Source organism: Phycodurus eques, chromosome 3 (assembly GCF_024500275.1).
Source record: "Phycodurus eques isolate BA_2022a chromosome 3, UOR_Pequ_1.1, whole genome shotgun sequence".
Classification (NCBI taxonomy): domain Eukaryota; kingdom Metazoa; phylum Chordata; class Actinopteri; order Syngnathiformes; family Syngnathidae; genus Phycodurus; species Phycodurus eques.
This window is the reverse complement of record NC_084527.1, coordinates 19,593,578-19,617,184: the sequence shown is the minus strand read 5'-3', so window position 1 is coordinate 19,617,184 and position 23,607 is coordinate 19,593,578. Positions and strand designations below refer to the sequence as shown.

The 23,607-nt window shown below is 43.1% G+C and overlaps 1 protein-coding gene across 1 annotated transcript in view; it reads left to right on the top strand.

The window, feature by feature from the left end:
- The first annotated feature begins 23,047 nt into the window (after positions 1-23,047).
- The window catches only part of scarb2a (scavenger receptor class B, member 2a), a 30,142-nt gene continuing 29,582 nt past the window's right edge, over positions 23,048-23,607 (top strand). Inside the window, exon 1 of the mRNA XM_061672377.1 lies at positions 23,048-23,447. Coding sequence (XP_061528361.1) covers positions 23,325-23,447 — 123 coding nt within the window. The 5' untranslated portion in view covers positions 23,048-23,324. The remainder of the gene's footprint in view (positions 23,448-23,607) is intronic.

The window sequence follows — 23,607 nt, the reverse complement described above, 5'->3', positions numbered from 1 at the left end:
ACAAACTCTGACTACAACGGGCAGACAGGACTGCCGGAAAAAATCGTCGGTACCTCCCCAACCCACTCTTGAGGACTTGCATGGTGCCAGAACTAAGACAAGATCATGTAAAATCCTGAAGCCTCTCTGAAGCCTCTTTTTTTGAAGAATTGTTCACTATCTGCCAAACTGCTGCTTGTTGCGAAGTGAGTTGAGCTCACTGTCACCATAAATGATTGTATCTCAAATTTTTGCTCGCAAGTCAAAGCAGAAAATCGACCGAACGACCGCTCGTATCTTAAAAACCTCAGATGTCAGGTCACTCATGTCTCAAGGCACCACTGTAGTATTAAACTTCTGCCATATAGCGGGGGAACACGGTAGGGCTATTCGTTTTTCGTGTGTATATTCTTCTCACATGTTCTCATCACCCTTTGTGGAAGCACCAAAAAAAAAAAGCTTATGAAAAAAAACTAAACGCACACACTCTCCTTTGATGCCTGCTGACCTGAGCTCACGGACAGCCTCTTTTGGGCCTCTAATGGAGCGTAGCAAATTGGCGGGTGGTAGGCTTTGTGATGGCACACAATGCTCAGCTGTTGTATAACTCCATGCAAAACCTGTGGTCGAGCTCAGGTCACCGCGGACAGTTTTTAATACAAAAAAAGAACCTCAAAGTTCTCGCGGAGCTTTATTTTCTCTGCCATTGTGACGCGGCGCTTTTTTAACATCTTAAATGAACACGTTGAAACAATGAGCCGCAGGGTCCGCTTACAAAACCCGTCGTGGAGGTTGAATAGTGGGAAATGAACCACACCTCCAGAGCACAAAACAATCCTATGGTGGGCCCATCACTTTAACGGCCTTTGAGTAAATAAACTGCATGGGCTTGACCTTGAAATGCAGACGTACACATTCCTTTTATCCCTGAGATGTTTGCTTAAGGGCAGTGGTACCCAAACTGGGGGGGACTCCCAGGGGTCCATGAGTCATAGCTTTGGGGTCCGCAAAGTTGCAATAAAATTGTTGTTTCTTTAAAAAAACAACAACAAAAACATACTAAACCAGTTACTTTGCCCTACCTTAGCTTTGGGTTAATTAAAAGCTCTGGAACAAATGCCTCTCTCTCTTTCTCTCTCTCTCTCTCGCTCTCTCTGTCTCATTCTCACTCTCTCTCTCTCTCTCTCTCTCTTCCTCTCTCTCTCTCTCTTTATATATATATATATATATATATATATATACACACACACACACACACACACACACAGCGGGTGAAATAAGTATTTAACACGTCACAATTCTTCTCACTAAATATAGTTCCAAAGTTGCTATTAACCTGACATTTTCACCAGATGTTGGGAACAACCCCAGTAATCCATAATACAAACAAAGTAGAACAAATAAGCTCAGTTGTGTGAAATGACACAGGCAAAACGTAATGAACACATGAAGAAAGGGTGGTGCAGAAAGGCATGGAAAGCCAAGACAACAACTAAAATCTATCAATAATCAAACAGCAATCCAGCACCTTGTCAGTGCAAATGAATATCAGCTGGTTCAGTCCGAATTGATGGCCTACAAGAAGGTCTCATTGTCAAGGTGTGAGTCAAGACACATCTCATGATGGGTAAAAGCAGAGCGCTGTCTCAAGACCATCACAAACTAATTGTTGCAAAACGTAACGATGGCATTGGTTACAGGCGCATAGCTAAGCCTCTGAATTTTCCAGTGAGCACGGTTCGGGCCATAATACGTAAGTGGAAAGCCAATCATACCACCATAAATTTGCCTCGATCAGGTGGTCCTCGCAAGATTTCTGACAGAGGAGTGCAAAGAATAACCACAAGATTTGTCCAAGAGCCAAGGACCACCTGTGGAGAGCTTCAGAAAGACCTGGAATTAGCAGGTGCTGTTGTCACAAGGAAGACAGTGAGTAATGTACTCCGCCGCCATGGCCTGTATGCAAGCTCACCACGCAAGACCCCATTGCTGGAAAAAAAGCATGTCAAAGCTCGTTAAAAGTGTGCTGAACAACATTTGGACAAGCCAGTTAAATACTGGGAGAGTATAGTCTGATCAGATGAGAGCAAAATTTAACTGTTTGGATGCCATAATGCACACTACGTTTGGAGGAGAAATGCCACTGCGCATCACCCTAAAAACACCATATCAACGGTGAAGTTCGGAGGTGGGAACATCATGTCAATATCAACTTTGGAAATATATTTAATGAGAAAAAATGGTGACGTGTTAAATACTTATTTCAGCCACTGTATGTATACATACATAAATGTATATACAAAGTGGATATACACAACCCTGTTCAAAGGCCAGGTTTTTGTTATAAAAAATGTGACCAAGATAAATAATTTCAAAACTTTTTCCACCATTGTAACCGTCAGCCTGTATTACTCAGTTGAAAAAAAAAATTCTTATGGAGAGGGGGAGTAAAAATAAACTGAGATAATGTGACTGTACAAGTGTGCACACCCTCTTATAGCTCTGGAGTGACTGTGTCAGAATGAACAAACTCATGTTAAATGGGACTCAGACTCACCTGCTACCATTTCAAGTGCCTCTGATGAACCCCAAATAAAGTTAATAAGTTCTTGTAGGCTTTTCCTGACATTTTTGTAGTCACGTTTTACAGTACAAAACAGCACAGCCAGAGAAACATGCATGGGCGCGGCATGGCTTAGGTGGTAGAGTGGTAGTCGCTCAACCTGAAGGTTGTGGGTTCAATCCTCGGCCCCTGCGACGATGTCCAAGTATCCTTAAGCAAGATACTGAACCCCCAGTTGCTCCTGATGCTGCGTCATCAGTAGGTGAATGAGGAAACAGTGGTAAAGTGCTTTGAGTAACTAAGGTAGAAAAGCGCCACCCAGACAAGAAAAATCTGTTGTAAGTTGACAATCTTTAAAGCAGTGCTTACTTAGTCATTTATGTGATACTAGATGGTCATACAACCCCAATTCCAATGAAGTTGGGACCTTGTGTTAAACATAAATAAAAACAGAATACAATCATTTGCAAATCATGCTCAACCTATATTTAATTGAATACACTACAAAAACAAGCTATTTAATGTTCAAACTGATAAACTTGATTGTTTTTAGCAAATAATCATTAACTTAGAATTTTATGGCTGCAACATGTTCCAAAAAAGCTGGGATAGGGTCATGTTTACCACTGTGTTAAATGACCTTTTCTTTTAACAACATTCAATAAACGTTTGGGAACTGAGGACACTAATTGGTGAAGCTTTGTAGGTGGAACTCTTTCCCATTCTTGCTTGATGAACAGCTTCAGCTGTTCAACAGTCCGGAGTCTTCGTTGTCGTATTTTACGCTTCATAATGCACCACACATTTTCAATGGGAGACATGTCTGGACTGCAGGCAGGCCAGTCTAGTACCCGCACTCTTTTACTACGAAGCCACGCTGTTGTAACACGTGCAGAATGTGGTTAGGCATTGTCTTGCTGAAATAAGCAGGGGTGTCCATGAAAGAGACGTTAATTGGATGGCAGCATATGTTTCTCCAAAACCTGTATGTACCTTTCAGCATTAATGGTGCATTCACAGATGTGTAAGTTACCCATGCCATTGGCACTAACACAGCCCCATACCATCACAGATGCTGGCTTTTGAACTTTGCGTCCATAACAGTCCGGATTGGCCCGGTGGACACGACGTCCACAATTTCCAAAAACAGTTTGAAATGTGGACTCGTCAGACCACAGAACACCTTTCCACTTTGCATCAGTCCATCTTAGATGAGCTCGGGCCCAGAGAAGCCGGCGGCGAGTTTCAAGTTGCACTTACGGATATAGCGCCAAACTGTATTTACTGACATCAGTTTTCTGAAGTGTTCCTGAGCCCATGTGGTGATATCCTTTACAAATTGATGTCAGTTTTTGATGCCGTGCCGCCTGAGGGATCGAGGGTCACGCATTCAATGTTGGTTTTCGGTCTTGCCGCTTACATGCAGTTATTTCTCCAGATTCTCTGAACCTTTTGATGATATGATGGACCGTAGATGATGGAATCCCTAAATTGTTCGTTGAGGAACATTGTCCTTAAACTGTTCGACTATTTTCTCACACTCTTGTTCACAAAGAGGTGAACCTCGCCCCATCTTTGCTTGTGAATGACTGAGAAATTCAGGCAAGCTCCTTTTATACCCAACCATGGCAACCCCCGTTCGCTATTGGTGATTGACCGTTATATTGAAGCACTTTTTTTTTTTTTTTTTTGGGTGGTCAAATGCACCCATATTACTGTACAGTACAAAATTATTATGTACTTTTTTCATGGCCTAAAAGACCCAGTACAGTACAAAGTTATTGTAAATAAATATAAAAAAGCTTGAAAATGTTCGAAAAATTTATCTAAACTTACCACACTGGTGTCCTCGTCGTTGACGAGTGGATAGTTGAGGCGGGTTTCTTTCATGAGCCGCGAGGAATTAATGGGCTTCCTATTTCCAATTCCACTGCCATAGACGAACGTCTTGACAAAAACTACTTACTGTACCAAAAATAGCATGCTTCAGAGATTTGTGTCATATTTTTCTTAAACACCACTGCCATATGCGCTCTCTCTGCGCAGACCTGTATGCGACAATAGATGGGACTCCTGCCATCATGGCCACCACGTCAGTGCAATGCCTGGAAATGTTGCCACATTCAACATGGCTGCCATATGTCAATACATTTCCTCTGATGGAATGTCACCATATTTAACATGGCTGCCACATAGGCACGGACGGGCATGTCTGTTGGCTGAATCTAGTCATATTGTATGTCTGTGACCCGGAAATACGTGTGTCCCAGTTTCTGCCTATATTGCACCAGTAAACAACAGTGGACAATTCTGGAACTTACAGACTTTGTCAGCGTCGGTTTAAGTGAAAACTGGAAACTATTTTTGGACACATGTACTATCCTGGCAGTCCATTACTTTTGAGATCCGTTAAATCAGGGTCCGATAAAACGAGGTTCCACTGTATCTTTATTCACAGGGGCATTATGAAGATATTTTTTTTTTTACTGTTTTAGTTGTCTCTAGTTTCTTTGCACCTTTCCATATCTAGAAAAGCTCAATATATTTTCACCATGCCAGTGGGCCTCAATTTTGACATTTTTGGTGTAAAGTAGGGATGCACCGATACTGTTGGTCTGTATTCTGTTGGTCTGTATTCGTACTTGAATTCGAAAAATACTCCGATACTAACACAATGATATCACTTTACAAGCGTGACATATAACCACCAGGCAGGTGGAGTAGGGGCCATGACAGCCCTGTGCATGGATGACAACTTGGAAAGTATACATTTCTTTAGCTGTCACATTTATTGCTGATTTATGTTGTGCTGTTTTTTTGTGTGTTTTTTTTTTTATGAAACCATCACTTTAGGTAGTGTGTGAAAGAATGACCTTTGGGTCAATTCCTGGACCACAGTTCGTTCAACAGGGTGTGAACTGTTAACAGATAATTAGGATGACGCACTGCATCTAGATCTTCAGCATTATGTTGACTCTAACTATATTTTACTATATTAAAGCAGAGGGTTTCACATACAGCTGTAGCTCGAGAAAGCTATGAAGTATTGGATTTCTGTGCTTTGGTCAAAGTTCCAAGTCTTTTCAAGTCAATGGGTTCAAGTCTAGGTGAAGTCATGAGTCACTGCTGTTCAAGTCCTAGTCGAGTTGCAAGTTTTTTTACATATTGTCAAGTTGAGCCAAAAGTCATCAAATTCATGACTCGAGTCCAAGTCATGTGACTTGTCCACACCCCTGCGGGGAGTACTCAAATGTACGTACTTTTACTTGGTCTGTTTAGAGTGTCCCGTAACTGATTCTTGATTATTATTTTTTTTAACAAAAGAATTCCACATATTTATTAGTAAGACACTATTAGAAATTGTAAACAAAAAATGCATAATGCAGTATGTCTCCTACAAAGTCTTAAATTTGATTTTCCACAAATAAATTCTACTAATCCTTAAATTCCATGAAGTATTGCTACATTCCAGCAGCGCTGGTAGCACAAGTTTTTCCTCCTCCGCCTTTCTCTCCCAGGAAACCAGGAATTGGTCCCGGTAGATAAATCCAGCTGTACTGCACCTTTAATGGCTGGCCTGGCACGCATCTATCACCTCAAGTGAAGAGGCCCTCGGCTCTCCCCCACCCACGGCTCGACAACCTGGCTTGTATATCAGCCCCCACCCCCACTCCACCCCACCTCGCCTTACACGGCCTGTCTCGGGCGCCTTTGCAAGGCTCCATGACTTAATGTGCGGTACCAGGCTCCGCTGTGGGATTTAATGGTAGATACTGTAAAGGAGACGGGAGCTGTGCAAATAGACAGGATGAATGGTAGTAAAGCTTATACAGTTGAACCTCAATAGAATGGTCTAATAGGGGCCGGAGGGTCGTCCGATATAGCCGATTGTCCGTTACATTGAAGCACTTTTTTGAGGCCTTATGCACCCATATTACTGTACAGTACAAAATTATTGTTTTCTAGGATTTTCTTCATGGCCTAAAATGCCCAGTACAGTACAAAGTTATTGGAAGTAAATATAAAAAAAAGCATGAAAATGTTTGAAAGTTTCACATTTTATCCAAACTTACCCCACCGGTGTGCTTGGTCATGGTGACATTGTTGACATACAGTACTCATTGCAGACGAGTCGCTTTCATGAGCCATGACAAATTAGTGTTCTTCCTAGTTCCAAATCTGTTGCCAAAAGCGAACCACTTGACCAAAAAAACTGTTACTGTACCAAAAATAGCATCTTCCAGACTCCAAAGTGTTTTGTATTCCTCAGTTAACGCCGCAGCCATACCCCTCAATCTATGCTCTATGTAAAATAGACAATAGATACAGCATATACCGTGTGTGTGTGTATATATATATATATATATATATATATACATATACAGTGGGTACGGAAAGACCCCCTTAAATTTGTCACTCTGTTATATTGCAGCCATTTGTTAAAATCATTTAAGTTAATTCTTTTCCTCATTAATGTACACACAGCACCCCATGTTGACAGAAAAAAAATTAATTATTGAAATCTTTGCTGATTTATTAAAAAAGAAAAACTGAAATATCACACAGCCATAAGTATTCAGACCCTTTGCTGTGACACTCATATATTTAACTCGGGTGCTGTCCATTTCTTCTGATCATCCTTGAGATGGTTCTACACCTTCATTGAAGTCCAGCTGTGTTTGATTATATCGATTGGACTTGATTAGGAATGCCACACACCTGTCTGTATAAGACCTTACAACTCACAGTGCATGTCAGAGCAAATGAGAATCATGAGGTCAAAGGAACTGCCTGAAGAGCTCAGAGACAGAATTGTGGCAAGGCACAGATCTGGCCAAGGTTACAGAAAAAATCTACTGCATGTAAGGTTCCTAATAGCACAGTGGCCTCCATAATCCTTAAATGGAAGACGACCAGAACCCTTCCTAGAGCTGGCCGTCTGGCCAAACTGAGCAATTGGGGGAGAAGAGCCTTGGTGAGAGAGGTAAAGAAGAACCCAAAGATCACTCTGGCTGAGCTCCAGAGATGCAGTCGGGAGATGGGAGAAAGTTCTAGAAAGTCAACCATCACTGCAGCCCTCCATAAGTCGGGGCTTTATGGCAGAGTGGCCCGACGGAAGCCTCTCCTCAGTGCAAGACATGAAAGCCTGCATGGAGTTTGCTAAAAGACACCTGAAGGACTCCAAGATGGTGATAAATATGATTCTCTGGTCTGATGAAACCAAGATAGAAATTGCTGGCCTTAATTCTAAGTGGCAAGTGTGGAGAAAACCAGGCACTGTTCATCACCTGTCCAATACAGTCCCAACAGTGAAGCAAGGTGGTGGCAGCATGATGCTGTGGGTGTGTTTTTCAGCTGCAAGGACAGGACGACTGGTTACAATCGAACGAAAAGATAAATGAGGCCAAGTACAGGGATATCCTGGACGAAAATCTTCTCCAGAGTGCTCACTACCTCAGACTGGGCCAAAGGTTCACCTTCAAACAAGACAATGACCCTAAGCACACAGCTAAAATAACGAAGGAGTGGCTTCAGAACAACTCCGTGACTGTTCTTGAATGGCCCAGCCAGAGCCCTGATTTAAACCCAATTGAGCATCTCTGGAAAGACCTGAAAATGGCTGCCCACCAACGTTCACCATCCAACCTGACAGAACTGGAGAGGACCTGCAAGGAGGAATGGCAGATGATCCCCAAATCCAGGCATGAAAAACTTGTTGTATCATTCCCAAAAAGACTCATGGCTGTATTAGCTCAAAAGGGTGCTTCTACTAAATACTGAGCAAAGGGTCTGAATACTTATGGCTGTGTGATATTTCAGTTTTTCTTTTGGAATAAATCTGCAAAAATTTCAACAATTCTGTTTTTTTCCCTGTCAATATGGAGTGTTTTGTGTACATTAATGTGGAAAAAAAATAACTTAAATGATTTTAGCAAATGGCTGCAATATAACAAAGAGTGAAACATTGAAGGGGGTTTGAATACTTTCCGTACCAAACTGTATATATTTTATATATATATATATATATATATATATATATATATATATATATATATGATGATGCCCTGCGATTGGCTGGCGACCAGTTCAGGGTGTACCCCGCCTCTCGTCTGAAGATAGCTGGGATAGGCTCCAGCACGCCCGCGACCCTTGTGGGGATAAAGTGGAACAGAAAATGGATGGATGTATGATGATGATACTATTCATTAAGCATTTCCATAGAGGAACACTCCCTATAGTCAAACTGTGTTCTACTTGTGAACTTTATTTGCCTCAATTCAAACATAGCTGTTATTTACCCTTGGTGTGTTATTTGTAATATGACAAAATCGTAACTTGAAGGCTGAGGCATCCACATGCTGACTCAGTGTTTGCAAAGCACCTGCTTTGTATTCTTAACCTTCGAAAAGTGCTGAGCGTCCATCCATGAAACCAAACCAAGGGATGTGTCAAAAAGGTTCCAGGAATGCTGTTACATAATATATATTTTAAACACAAAGTACAACCAAGTTTTCCCTTTCAACACTGCTACACGACGCTAAATGACGCATACCATGCTATCCCCCCGTGCAGCTCTGGGCTAGTCTGATCACTGCTTAATTCTCTTAATACCAACATAAAGGCGTAAACTTAAATGTGCGAAGAAGTGCACCAATGAAGCAAAGACACAACTTCCAGCCTGTTTAGACTGCACAGACTGGAGTGTTTTTGAAACTGGCAGCCTGGATGACTATACGGACACTGTCACATCCTATATCAGTTTCTCTGAAGATGTGTGTGTACCAACAGACATTTCTCACGTTCAGTAACAACAAGCCGTGGTTCACTGCCATACTTAAGCGACTTTGGCAGGCTAAAGAGGACGCCTATCGAAGTGGGGACAGAGCCCTGTACAATCACGCTAGAAATCAGCTGACTAAAGAAATTAACATTGCAATGGGAAATTATGCAGAAAAGCTGGAAAAACAGTTTACTGCCAGCGTCTGTCTGTAAGTAAGTCTGTCTGGTGAGGATTAAAATGGCTAACCAACTACAAGTGACCATCCCCCCAAGCGGACAACAAAAGAGGACTAACTGATGACTTCAACACCTTCTACTGCAGATTTTAAAATGACACTTTCAAACCCCACACCCACCTCGCCGTACCACTGACCTCCATCGCACCTCTGCATTGACCATTCATGAACAGGATGTGAGACGTATCTTCAAACTACAAAAGATCAATAAAGCGGCGGCCCCAGAACCTCAGAGTCTGCACGGACCAGCTCGCTCCAGTCTTCACACAGATCTTCAATAGATCTCTGGAACTGTTTGAAGTACCATCCTGTATTAAACGCTCCATCATCATCCCAGTCCCCAAGAAACCTGCAATCTCGGGTCAGAATGACTACAGGCCTGTCGCCCTGACATATGTGGTCATGAAACGCATCCTTTGAATGCATTGTGTTGGACCACCTCAAGAGTGTCACAGGACCCCCTGCAGTTTGTCCACCGAGCAAACAGGTCTGTGGATGACTCAGTCAACATGGCACTGCACTTCATCCTAGAACACCTCGACGGCGCGGGGACCTACGCGAGGATCCCGTTCGTGGACTTCAGCTCTGCGTTCAACGCCATCATCCCCGAAATCCTCTCCTCCAAGCTTCTCCAGCTGAGCGTCTTGCCTGCCATCTGCCAATGGATTTACAGCTTCCTGACAGGCAGGACATAGCAGGTGAGGCTGGGGGACACCACCTCATCCACATGCACCATCAGCACCGGGGCGCCCCAAGGATGTGTCCTTTCTCCGCTGCTCTTCTTTCTCCACACGAACAACTGCACCTCAACGCACCCGGCTGTCAAACTTCTGAAGACGAGGCCACAGTCATCGGCCTCATCAAAGATGGTGACGAGTCTGCGTATCGACAGGAAGTGGAGCAGCTGGAGCTGTGGTGCGGCCAACACAACCTGGAGCTGAACACTCTCAAGACAGTAGAGACTTCAGGAAGCATCCTTCGCCACAGCTGCCCCTCACGCTGTCCAACTGCCCTGTGTCAACTATCAAAACCTTCAACTTCCTGGGAATTACAGTCTCTCAGGACCTGAAGTGGGAAACCAACATCAATTCCATCCTCAAAAAGAGGATGTACTTCCTGCGGCTTCTGAGGAAGCACGGGCTGCCACAGGAGCTGTTGAGGCAGTTCTACACAGCAGTCTTCGAATCTGTCCTGTGTTCATCCATCACATCCTCCCCCTGCAAAAAAAAATAAAAATGTAAATTAAAAATACAAATTTTTTATTGCCTAGATCACTTCTCAAAGTGTGGTACAGGTACCACTAGTGGTACTCAGGCTCCCTCAGTGGTACATAAATTATTTACTGAATTCAATGTTGTTCTTTCAAATTTAGATTGGCTATCTAAAATAAAAAAATAGGACAAAAATACCAAAATAAAATCACTCTGCCACTATCTAGCTTGCAGCTTGGTAGTTATCAGTGACCACCAAAAGCTAACAAAGCCGTCTAAAGTTTCTAGTTCACAAAGAGTTGCTTAATGCCGGCTCCGTCCAGCTGAGAGTCCTCTCAAGACATCAGGAATGGGAACCAAAATTTCGAAATAAAATCAGTCTACAGTTATCTACCTTATGGCCATTTAGCTAGCAGCTAGCCCCAGAAGCTAACATAGCAGTCAACAGTGTTTTTTTTCACAAAAGGTTGCTTAATACCGGCTCCAGCTGAGAGTCCTATTAAGCCAATGCGAATGCGAACATAAACGAGACCAAAATACGAAAATTACACCAGTTGTTAGCTAGTTAGCCAGCAGCTAGGTAGCTATCAGAAGCTAACATAGCCATCTGAAGTCTTTTGTTCACAAAAAGATTCAATTTGTAATAGCAGCTCCAGCTCAGAGTTCAATCAAGCCAAAGCAAATGGGAACAAAAATGAAAAATAACATCAATCGAAAATAAGAAAAATGAAAACATGACCGACTATTTTGTTATTTGCCGAAAATTTTAACAGCCAGTTTAAGCCAATGTAGCTTTACTTATGCTTGTTACAAAAGTTCCAGGTCATATAAACCCAATTGTTTTCATCCGGCATTTTTTTCGCCTTTGGGTTAATTTAAAAAACAAAATAATCAATCACATTTTCCCATTTTTTATTTTCCCTTGAAAATGGAAGGAACAAATGATACACACATTGTTCACTGTATTGACATGCAAAAGGCTGCATCGTCTTCTAAAAGAAAGGCCGTCAGTGTCGCTCTGCTGAGCAAAGACAAAAAACGACCGTTTGGACAGTTTTACCCTTTTCTTCCAGACAAATTACTCCAACTGTTATCGTTCCCCCCACGCTTATGATTCTGTTCTGCATTGCTTTTGTTTTAACAGATGCCGGACGCCATCCTCCGCCCTAGCACAATGACGTAACACTCAGCGTCCAGTCGGTTCCTTTCCAAGAGACAGACACATCAAACGCCGCCCCATGTGTCACTTCCTGTGCCAAAACTAAATGGAGGACATTAATTTAAGAATGGCCCTTATACAAGAGGCGGTGACCGCACTCACCTTTGGATGCTTTCTTTAAGGCGAATATATGTGGAAAACTAAGGGGTTGCGGGGGGGGGGGGAAATCCCTTATTACATAATAGAAATCATAGCAGCACTAACGTAAACAAATTAGTGATGAAACGGTGTAATAATTTTGTATCTTTTGAAAAAAAAAAAAGAAGACGACATCAGATGCTTTCGGGCGGAATTCTTGCATCTCCAAAATCATTACTTTTCAGGGGGGAAAAAAAAATAAACGAAAAAAAACACCATGTTGCTTGAGTTATCAAACAGTGCATCGTTCAAAGTGGTATTATATCTTACATTGCTGTCATATAGCGCTGCGCACCAACATCAGCACAACACCACAACAAAATCATGTTAAATCACTAATTCAATATGCTAAAAAAATCGCTAATTTATTACGCTTTCATTGATTTAAATGGTACGACACATCAAAGTCTGTGCTTGCAATGATCCCACGACCAGACAAAAATCCTTCAATACTTCACAAAAGCAAACGACTGGTTAAATCACATTCCCAAAGTCTCTCAAAGGTCATGAGTGATGCAATAAATAAAACTATCAGCTGACAAAACAGTTCAATAGGCAAAAATGGATCTACATGCGGCAGCACGGTGGACGATTGGTTAGCACATCTTCCTCACAGTTCTGAGGACCCGGGTTCATATCCGGCCTACCCTGTATGGAGTTTGCATCTTCTCCCCCGTGCCTGCGTAGGTTTTCTCTGGGTACTCCGGTTTCCTCCCACATCCCAAAAACATGCATGGGAGGTTAATTGAAGACTCTAAATTGCCTGTAGGTGTGCATGTGAGTGTGAATGGTTGTTTGTTTGTATGTGGCCTGCGATTGGCTGTCGACCAGTTCTGGGTGTAGCAAAGATAGCTGGTATTGGCTCCAGCACGCCGGCGACCTTAGTGAAGATAAGCGGTTCGGAAAATGGATGGATGGATCTACATGCACTTACCTATGTGGCTGGCCAATTCCTTCTGCACCGAAACATTAACAGCGATCCATTTTTAACAGAACAAGATTACTCAAATGTATCTAACGTAACTATTTTCACTCATTAGTCTAAAAATAATTCAGACTTATTATAAAACAAAACTGATATTATAGTATTCATCTCATCTAATATTTTGTTTAGTTTTTAAATCTAATATTTTCTATTTATATTTTCGTCCTAATATTTGTGTATTTTTCATTTGTTTTTGTATTTTTATCTAATATTTTATTTTGTAATATTTTTTTGTATTTCCTGTGTAATATTTATGTATGGCTGGCAACCAGTTCAGGGTGTACCCTGCCTCCTGCCCGATGACAGCTGGGATAGGCTCCAGCACGCCCGCGACCCTAGTGAGGATAAGCGGCTCAGAAAATGGATGGATGGATGGATGAATATTTGTGTATTTTTTTGTAATTATATTTGTGTTTTTTTTGTCTAGTATCTTTATCAAATACTTGGCATTTTTGTAAAAAAAAATTTTTCCCAATATTTGTCAATTTTTCTAGTCATTTTGTTTTACTTATGGTTGTGTGCAAATATTTGTGTATTTTTCTTACATTTCTGTCAATTTAATATTTTTTTCTAAGGGCTGTGTATTTTTTCTTTATAATACTTAAGTATTCTTCATTTTGTGTTTTGTATTTTTCTCCGAACATTTATGTGTTTTTCTAATATTTGTGTATTTTTCATTTAATGTTTAGTTTAAAACCCCATCTTGCTTGAGTTACTTTTTTTAGTATTTTCTCATCAGAATCAGAATCAGAATCATCTTTATTTGCCAAGTATGTCCAAAACACACAAGGAATTTGTCTCATTGACAAAAAACAATTGTGCAAAAAGATGCAGAGTCCTCTAGCACTTAGAGCAGTTCGAATGACTAATATTACAATAGTCCGGTGCAATGGCCATTGTGCAAAGGGCGCCGAGACTTCAAGGAGTGTATGCGGTTTAAAGTGACGAGTAGTGCGATCATCTGGGACAATGTTGGTTGTGCAAATGTTACAGATACTCCTCAATCAGTGTGCAAATGGAGCAGATGCTACTCTGGCATGAGTGGCCAGTATATGCAAATAGTGCAGCATGGCGAGACAACTCGAGTAATACATAATTGGCCCCACAGAATAATTGTAATACATAATTGGCCCCACAGAATAATTGTAATACATAATTGTCCCCACAGAAATGTGACAACGAACTCAAGTAAAAAAAATTGCCAGCTTGTTGTAATGGAATTATAGGTTAGGTGTTTAAGAAGTTGATCGCAAGAGGGAAGAAGCTGTTGGAATGTCTACTAGTTCTAGTTTGCGTTGATCGGTAGCGCCTACCTGAGGGAAGGAGCTGGAAGAGCCGGTGACCGGGGTGCAGACGGTCCGAGAGGATTTGGCACGCCCTTGTCTTAGTTCTGGCAGCGTGCAAGTCCTCAATGGTGGGTAGGGGGGTACCGTCAATCCTTTCAGAGGTTTTGATTGTCCGTTGCAGTCGGAGTTTGTCCTTTTTTGTAGCAGCACCAAACCAGACTGTGATGGAAGAACACAGGACTGATTCGATGACCGCTGTGTAGAACTGTCTCAGCAGCTCCGGTGGCAGGCCGTGCTTTCTCAGAAGCCGCAGGAAGTACATCCTCTGCTGGGCCTTTTTGAGGACGGAGTTGATGTTGGTCGCCCACTTCAGGTCCTGAGAGATTGTTATTCCCAGGAACTTGAAGGTCTCGACGGTTGACACAAGGCAGCTGGACAACGTGAGGGGCAGCTGTGGCGAAGGATGCCTCCTGAAGTCCACGATCATCTCTACAGTCTTGAGCGTGTTCAGCTCCAGGTTGTGTCGGCCGCACCACAGCTCCGGCCGCTCCGCTTCCTGTCGATATGCAGACTCGTCATCGTCTTTGATGAGGCCGATGACAGTGGTGTCATCTGCAAACTTCAGGAGCTTGACAGTCGGGTTCGCTGAGGTGCAGTCGTTCGTGTAGAGAGAGAAGAGCAGCGGAGAGAGGACACAACCTTGGGGCGCCCCAGTGCTGATGCTGCGTGTGGATGAGGTGGCCTCCCCCAGCCTGACCTGCTGTGTCCTGCCCGTCAGAAAGCTGTAAATCCACTGGCAGATGGCAGGTGAGACGCTGAGCTGGAGAAGCTTGGTTGAAAGGAGTTCAGGGATGATGGTGTTGAACGCTGAGCTGAAGTCCACGAACAGGATCCTCGCGTAGGTCCCTGCACTGTCGAGGTGTTCTAGGATGAAGTGCAGTCCCATGTTGACTGCGTCATCCGCAGACCTGTTCGCTTGGTAGGCAAACTGCAGGGGGTCCAGCAGGGGACCTGTGACACTCTTGAGGTGGTCCAGCACGAGACGTTCAAAGGACTTCATGACCACAGATGTCAAAGCGACAGGCCTGTAGTCATTCAGACCAGAGATTGCAGGTTTCTTGGGGACTGGAATGATGGTGGAGCGTTTGAAACAGGATGGAACTTCGCACATTTCCAAAGATCTGTTGAAGATCTGAGTGAAGACTGGAGCGAGCTGGTCCGCGCAGACTTTGAGGCAGGATGGGGACACATGGTCCGGGCCTGCCGCTTTGTTAATCTTCTGTTGTTTGAAGATGCGTCTCACATCCTGTTCATGGATGGTTAACGCAGAAGTCAGAGTTGTGGTTGTGGTCGCGGGTGCGGCCGGGTGGGTGTGTGGTGTGAAACTGTCCTTTTCAAATCTGCAGTAGAAGGTATTCAAGTCGTTGGCTAGTGTGCTATTGTTCTTAGCTTGGGGGGATCGTCGCTTGTAATTAGTCAGCGATTGGAATGCATGCCAGACTGATTTAGAGTCGTTTGCGCTAAACTGTTTTTCCAACTTTGCTGCATAGATCCTCTTTGCAATGTTAATTTCTTTAGTAAGCTGGTTTCTAGCTCGATTATACAGGGCCCTGTCCCCGCTCTGATATGCATCCTCCTTAGCTTGGCGAAGCTGCTTAAGTTTAGCAGTGAACCACGGCTTGTTGTTGTTGAATGTCCGAAATGATTTTGTTGGTACACAAACCTCTTCACAGAAACTGATATAGGATGTGACAGTGTCCGTATATTCATCCAGGCTACCAGCTGAATTTTCAAAGACACTCCACTCTGTGCAGTCTAAACAGCTTTGAAGTTCCGTCTTGGCTTCATTGGTCCACTTTTTGACTGTTTTCACTGTAGGCTTCGCACATTTAAGTTCTGTACGTCGGTATTAAGTGAATTAAGCAGTGATCAGACGAGCCCAGGGCTGCACGAGGTATAGCACGGTATGCGTTTTTTACCGTAGTGTAGCAGTGGTCTAAAGTATTATTTTCCCTGGTAGGACAGTCGATGTGCTGCTTGTATTTAGGGAGTTCGTGGTTGAGTTTAGCTTTGTTAAAGTCCCCGAGAATAATGAGGGGTGAGTCCGGGTGTTTTTTTTCAATTTCGTTGACTTGTTCGGCGAGCGTTAGCAATGCGGCGTTCGTGTTAGCTTGAGGCGTAATATAGACTCCAGCCAGGATGAACGATGCAAACTCACGTGGCGAGTAGAATGGTTTACAGTTTAAGAATAGCGACTCCAAATGCGGGCTGCAGTGTGTGCCGAGCACCGTGACGTCCGTACACCATTTTTCGTTGATATGGAGGCATATCCCGCCGCCCTTTGTTTTCCCCGATGATTCCATGTCGCGGTCCGCTCGATGAATGTTGAAGCCGGGAAGCATGACGGCGCCATCGGGTACAGCGTTGCAAAGCCAGGTCTCCGTGAAGCACATGGCCGCGGAACGTCCGAAGTCTTTACTGGTCTTTAACAGAAGATGAAGCTCGTCCATTTTGTTGGGTAGGGAGCGTACATTCGCGAGGTGGATCGACGGGAACGCCAATCTGTGTCCTCTCTTGCGGAGTTTCACCTGAATGCCGGCTCGCTTCCCTCTGTGGCGCCGCTTCCGTCTCCATGCGCCGAAAACCGCAGACGCCGCTCCGGTGAGTAACTCGGGGAAAAAACTGAACAGATATTCGAAAGTTGGTGACAGAAAGTCCGGAGTAGCCTCCTTGATGGTTAGCAGGTCTCCACTTGTCTCCCCTTGTGTAAGTTTCTGCATAATATTTGTGTAATTTATCCTAATTCATGTTTGTTTTTTGTGAATTTTGTCTTTGTTTTTTATTTTAGATATTTTTACTAATATTTTAAGCATTTTTGCGTTGGCTTTCGTTTGCTAATTCGAGTGTGCCTAATATTTTGACTTCAGTCCTCAAAGGATAGTTGCCTTATGGGCCTTGTTTGACAGCTTTTCCTGTTCCTTTGCGAAGTCATGGGCCTTCAAATTGCCACTGAGTTGGGACATGGCTATTTTACTGAACGCTGCCTTGAAGTCAACTTGCTATCTGTTGAAGCTTCTCATGTGCGAGGTTTCAATCCATTCTAAAAATGAAGGTGAGATGAGCAGCTGGTGTTGTCTGTAAATAAGCTTTGCTGTGTGGGCCTCTCACAAGTGTCCAGTGTCCTGTTTCCTTCTCAGAGGCAGACAAGATATTCCAAGTTCCACAATGCAAAGGGGTCTCGTAAAATCTTGCCAATGTCACGCCTGACCTAAAAACTCATCAGTTCCACTAAAACCATAACGTGAGTGACGTGGGTGCAGTCTGGGTGGCACTCGGGGGTGTCACACATCTTTTCGACTGCTATTTTTATGGAATCTGTGTAGTCACATTCTGTACATTCTTTCATGTCGCTATTTTTTCCACCTTATAAGACCCCAAGATCTCAATCCATTAAGATCTCAACAGCAGATGACCTTACGTCTCTATTTAATTACAATTTTTATTTTTTACCTTGTGTTGCCATCCCAGAAGTTGAAAAAGTAATGAGTCTATTTTGATCAAGTAAGGACTTGAAAGTACAGATATCTGTTTGAAAATGTAAAAAATAAAAGTACAAAGTTGTCAAAAAACATACTCAAGTACAGATACCTTAAAAATCTACTGAAAAGGGAAGTCTGCGGCATTAAAACTGCGAGCAAGATTTGAATGTAGCCTCACTTCACTAATCCCTCCCACCCCTTGAGTCTCTGAGCAAAGCCACGGCCCTTTCTAAAGTACATGAGCGTGATTCTTCAACATGGCCATTCATAATGGAACACAATTAGGAAAGTGCGTAGTCATGATAAACAGTCACAGAGAACGCATATCCAGCTTCAACAAAATAGCAGCGCGAGCATTACTACGACTGTTAGTAAGTTCGCTTTGCCTCTGTTTGCTAGTCTTATGCCCATTTATACTGACAGTTTTTAAAAATATGACAAAAAGTGTTTTTGGTTTTATTTTTAAATTGAAAACTGTACTTTAAGTACAGTAATGAAGTACTGCATTTGTACTCTCAGGGCATTGCATCGATGGCAACTGGACTGTTCTGTTTGTCTTAGACGTTTCGCCTCTCATCCGAGCAGGCTTCACCAGTTCATGCAACAAGGCTTAGTTAGGACATACTAGCCAGTGTTTGTGTGGAAAACGCAACTATTTATGCTCCAACTTAGAGGCATGCCCCACACCACATATGGAATCATTCCTTTGGAATGCAAAAAAGGGGGAGAGCCGAGAAGCCGCCTGGTCGAGAGGCCATTGTCCGTCCACCAAAGTTGTTGGGTGGAAACTCCCTCATTCGTATTACATTCAGTTATAAAGTGGTTGTGGAGTTACCTAATGGTCAAGGAGGCCGTGCTGTTTGTTGAAGGCAGAATTATTGAGTTTCTTTGGAATGGACGAAAGAACGGCATTGTAAGTAGGACATAGTTGATGTCGTAAGCCCCCTCCTCTGTTAAGTGATATATATTTTTAATATAGGCTTATATCAGCGATTTTTGGGTGAATTGGTTATCACGTTTTCTGAAGATGTCACTCAGACATCTTCCGAGTGTGAGTGCAAACAATATTTTGGTCCCCCGGGTGCCGGCGTTGCCGCAACTGTCTCGGCGATGTCTACACCAGTTAGACAGGTACTTCAGCATCTTCATTCAGGGATGCCACAAAATAGCTGCATCATCATATTCTGGCCTTTTTTCTGGTCTCTCTCACAGAACCTAGCAAAAACCAGATATTTTATGCAGCAACACACAGAATTTTGAGTCTTTTTCACAGAAATTTCGTAAAATAGCCGCATCAAACCCCCCAGCATTGATCTGCTTTTGGGTTTTAGACAAAATCCAGCAAAAGCGGCATACTGGTGAGACTGTGTGAGCATTCACACAGTGATACGCATAATTTGTAGGATCTTTCACACAGTTTCTGCTAAGTAGTCTTAGCAGAAGAGCGGTTATTGGTCCGCTACGGCCTTTTACACAGAACCCAGTAAAGGCATGACCTTGCTACAAGTGTGTCAGTGTTAAAACAGCACCATGCACAAATTTTTGAGTTTTTCCACACATATTCTTACATTTGATCCTCTTGTGCCTTTTAAAAGAGAACCCAGCAAATGTGTGATGTTGCCGCAACTGGGAGCTTTGACAGTGACATGCAGAATTTTTTGCATGTTCCGCGCAGTTTCCACAAAGTAGCAACATCAGAAGAGCAAGCATTTATATGCCTTTGCTTTTTACACATTACCCAGGAAAGGCGGACTATTGTCACGACTGCGTAACATCCCTTCATTAGATGGCATCAGTGACAGCATTTGGTATGACAGTGACAATTGGTTTCGACACAAGTGAGTGTCAAATAATAATCCTGTCACACATTTGCATACACACAGCCTCCAGCCCTCCTCTGTTACAGTTACGAAAGTGGAAAATTTAACAGGTACTCTGTCCCCCATTTTTCCACCTTTGTCCATATCGCTCTTCTGTACAAACAGCACCAGCATGGGAAAACGAAAAATGTTAGCTTTTACAGGCAATGTAAAATAGATTGTTGTGTGGTGAGTAAAAAAAGACCGCTCACACAGGGTGCATTGTTACTTTGGAAGATGAAGGATCTTATAGACGTCCATCGGAAGTCAGCGTTATTTCCACCTTTCAGGCTTTTCGGGAAATCAGGGGGGTTGGCATCTCTTGTTATCGCACACTGTCAACCCAAAGGAAAAGCTATTTCCTTGCTCCCCACATAAATTTAACCGGTTGTACCTTCTTGGCCTGTGGCGCATCCACAAAACATCATTGAAGTCCTGCTAACAAACAGCGATGAGAACATAATGTCAACGAAATTATAAGGTCAACCAAACTGAAAAAAATCAGTTTCCTTGATCCACACCTCAAGTTGAAAGGTTGTACTTTGACTGGTGTCGCATCCTTCCACAAAATGTCACGAAAGTTCTGCTAAATCAGCAAGAAATAGCAATGAGAACATAAGGTCACCAGACAAAAACAATGTCAAGAAAAGTGAAAAACTATTTCGTGGATCTGCACCTAAATTTAAAGGCCGGTGTCGCATCCGTCCAAAAAAACGTCACAAAAGTCCTCCTAAATTACTAACAAACAGCGATGAGAACACAATGACAATGAAAATCGTAATTTTCAAAAAATAGCACAAAATGCCATCGGTCCTGCTAAATCACCCAACAAACAAAGATGAGAACATGAACAAGAAACTATGTCAGCAAAAATTAAAAACAATATCCTGTATCCATAGTTAGTTTAATGGTTTGTACTTTGGCCTACGCCTCAACCCTTTACGAAAAGTCCTAGTAACTCCCTAACAAACAAAAATCATAAAGTCAACAAATATTACATTTCCTGGCTCCACACCAAAATTTAACAGGTTGTCCCATGGCCTATATACAGTAATACCTCGATTTACGAGTTCCCCGACCTATGAGTTTTTGAAGTTAGGAGCCGTCGCTTGGTTGATTTCTTTGCTTTGTGTTGAGACAAAATTTGAGGTACAAGTGAGCTTCAGATACAGCGCCACTCGAGTGTCTTTTTAAAAAAATGAAGCAATTAAGATAGTGTCCTGCCCTCTTATGGGCAAGAAGAGCCTCAGTCGCCGATGCACTTTCAGTCATTTATTGAACGGCACAAATAGTCAAACACACAGAGAGAAATGAGAACACTCGCAAGAAGCGATTCCAACTCCAGCTCCCGACTTTACTCACTAGGCCATGCCCCTTAAAGCCACAGATCTAACACATGATTACAGTGTACCCCGCATAATCGCAGTTCGGCACCCACGGATTCACTTATGCCACGCACTTCCGGATTTAAGGACTGATCTCGCACTGCCTCTTCTGCTCCGTTTATCTCTATGCAAAATGAGTGGATTATTTACAATTCACTCAAGGCACACTGAAAATTTTGCCAAACGAGTTGAGTCGTATAATTAAAGCAAATTCATCCACGTCAATACTTGAGTTCAATATGGCGCGATCGTCTAATGTGTAGCTCGCGTAGCTATTAATTTTAGCTCACTAGAGCCCATTCATTCTTTGATCAACGACAAGAGACGACACAATCTTTGAAATTTTAATTTCTATGTCTGGAGCATGTGACTGCCAGATCGTATTGACAAAAATCTTACTCTGACACCGTGGCGACTGTGAGCCCCAGAAGTACTTGCGGTGGCAGAAATATTTTGCCGGAAGACTCGTCCCATTTGTGGCATAACCCTGATTCGCTTGTTTTGTTCCTTTTTTTTCAGTTTTGGGGGGAACTAACCCCAAAAAGGCTTACTGGTTGTATTTTGGAGGTTTTAATTAATTAATTAATTTCAATGCTATTACAACGGCCGGCAATTATCCGCGGATTTCCTCTATTCGCGGTCCAGCCCAATCCCCCGCGAATAGCAGGGGTCCACTGTACTACAGTACATTCAGTACTGACAATAACAAATGTCTTTACATTCTCTTTGTTTTCGTACAGTGAAGTGCTAGATTTCTTTATTAAAATCACAAAACAAAAACTGTTTTTTGGTGGCCTGGAAACATTAATGGCATTTCAAAGGGGAAAATTGATTTCTTATTTGTGTTGAGTTCCAAACTGAGTCAAAGAACAAATTGAACTCGGAAGTCAAGGCACAACTGTACCTCATATTTCCTCAGAATTTTACACGAGTCCTGCAACCTCGCTACCAAACAGCTAAAAGATTACATTTAAATTCATAATGTCATCGGAGTCGGCACTGTAATCCAGCCTAAAATGTGCATTATTGACTGAAAACATTTGTAGTAGTCACAAATGAGTGTTTTGTACATCAATACAGTATTGAGCGAATTGCAGCCACCCACCAGCCTCCCCACCTCCATCATCCAGCAACATCCGCTGCTGGCCTCCTCGCATCCTCACACCCTCTCTCACCACTCGCTCACTCAAAGGCGGCCTCCTCGCCGCCGGCTCCCCCCTTTAAATACCAGCCCCGCCCCGAAATCAGTCGATCAAATTCGACATCGTGCCCACCGGCTTCTGACCAATCAGCGCGCGGATGAGCCGGTGTCGAGACGGTGGTCCGGGCGAACGCTGACCAATAAGAGTCTGAGTTTGACGCATGCGTCCTGCGAGGGAGGACCAATGGGGAGCAGGGGGTGACGGGGTCAGTGACGTCACGACTGTTTGCCATTTGAATGTTTTTTTTTTTTTTTTACATAGAAGGGGCTAAAAAGAAGCCATTCAAGTCATTCGTGGAGATGAACACAAGGTGTTTGAAATTGTTACACGTCAAAACACAAACGTGTTAAAGTCACGTGACGCTACTATACTGCTCGTGACTGGCTCGACGCCGCTTCAATTCACAGATGGTAAAGCTAACGGGCTAAAAAATATTTGAAATAAATTCAAAGGAAGTTGTTAAAACTTGCTATTATGTCGTATTAATGGGCGGTGGGGCGCCATATGGTTGTAGTGGAGCCAGTAGTGAGACGTTTATCATAGACGAGTAAGCATCCCGTTTAAATAGTAGATAGTGGGTGTGGTTTTTTTTGTTTAGTTTTTTTTTTTTTTTTTTTTTAATTACGCGACGCTCCGCCTCACCGGCTTCATTCCAGTGGAGAAGGACCAAGAGGGGCAGGGAGGCAAAGCGGCGGCTCCTCCTCGTCGTCAACCCGCTTCAAAAAGACACTTCACCCTGCTAAAATCGCCACCTTACCTCTGGAGCCTTACGGTGACAGTCAGGAGAGGAAAGGAAAAAGCCTCTCCGAAAAGTAGACCCGCGGAGACTAATCGAACGCACCACGCTTGCTACTCGCTTCAGGGACACCCTTTCCACCCCAAAAAGGCTTAAAAGCGACATTTTCAACAGTTTTTGTCTTTTTTTTTTCTTTTTCTGTCACCATGACCCGGAGATCGTGTGCCATTTATGCCACCGGCATTGTATGCGCCCACCTCCTCATTGTGGGGATTGCCCTGGTGGTGGCTCAAGTCTTCCAGACCACCATACACAACCGCTTGAAAAAGGTGAGTTCGGTTTGACCTTCTTTTCGTCCAACTAACTGCCACTAAAAAAAATTTCCATTGAAAAGCATTGCACTTAGCCTCAGAGCGGCTGATGCAGCATGACCCACTGACACATTCCCTCATACTTTTATTTTACCCTGTCTTCCCATTTACCCTACTA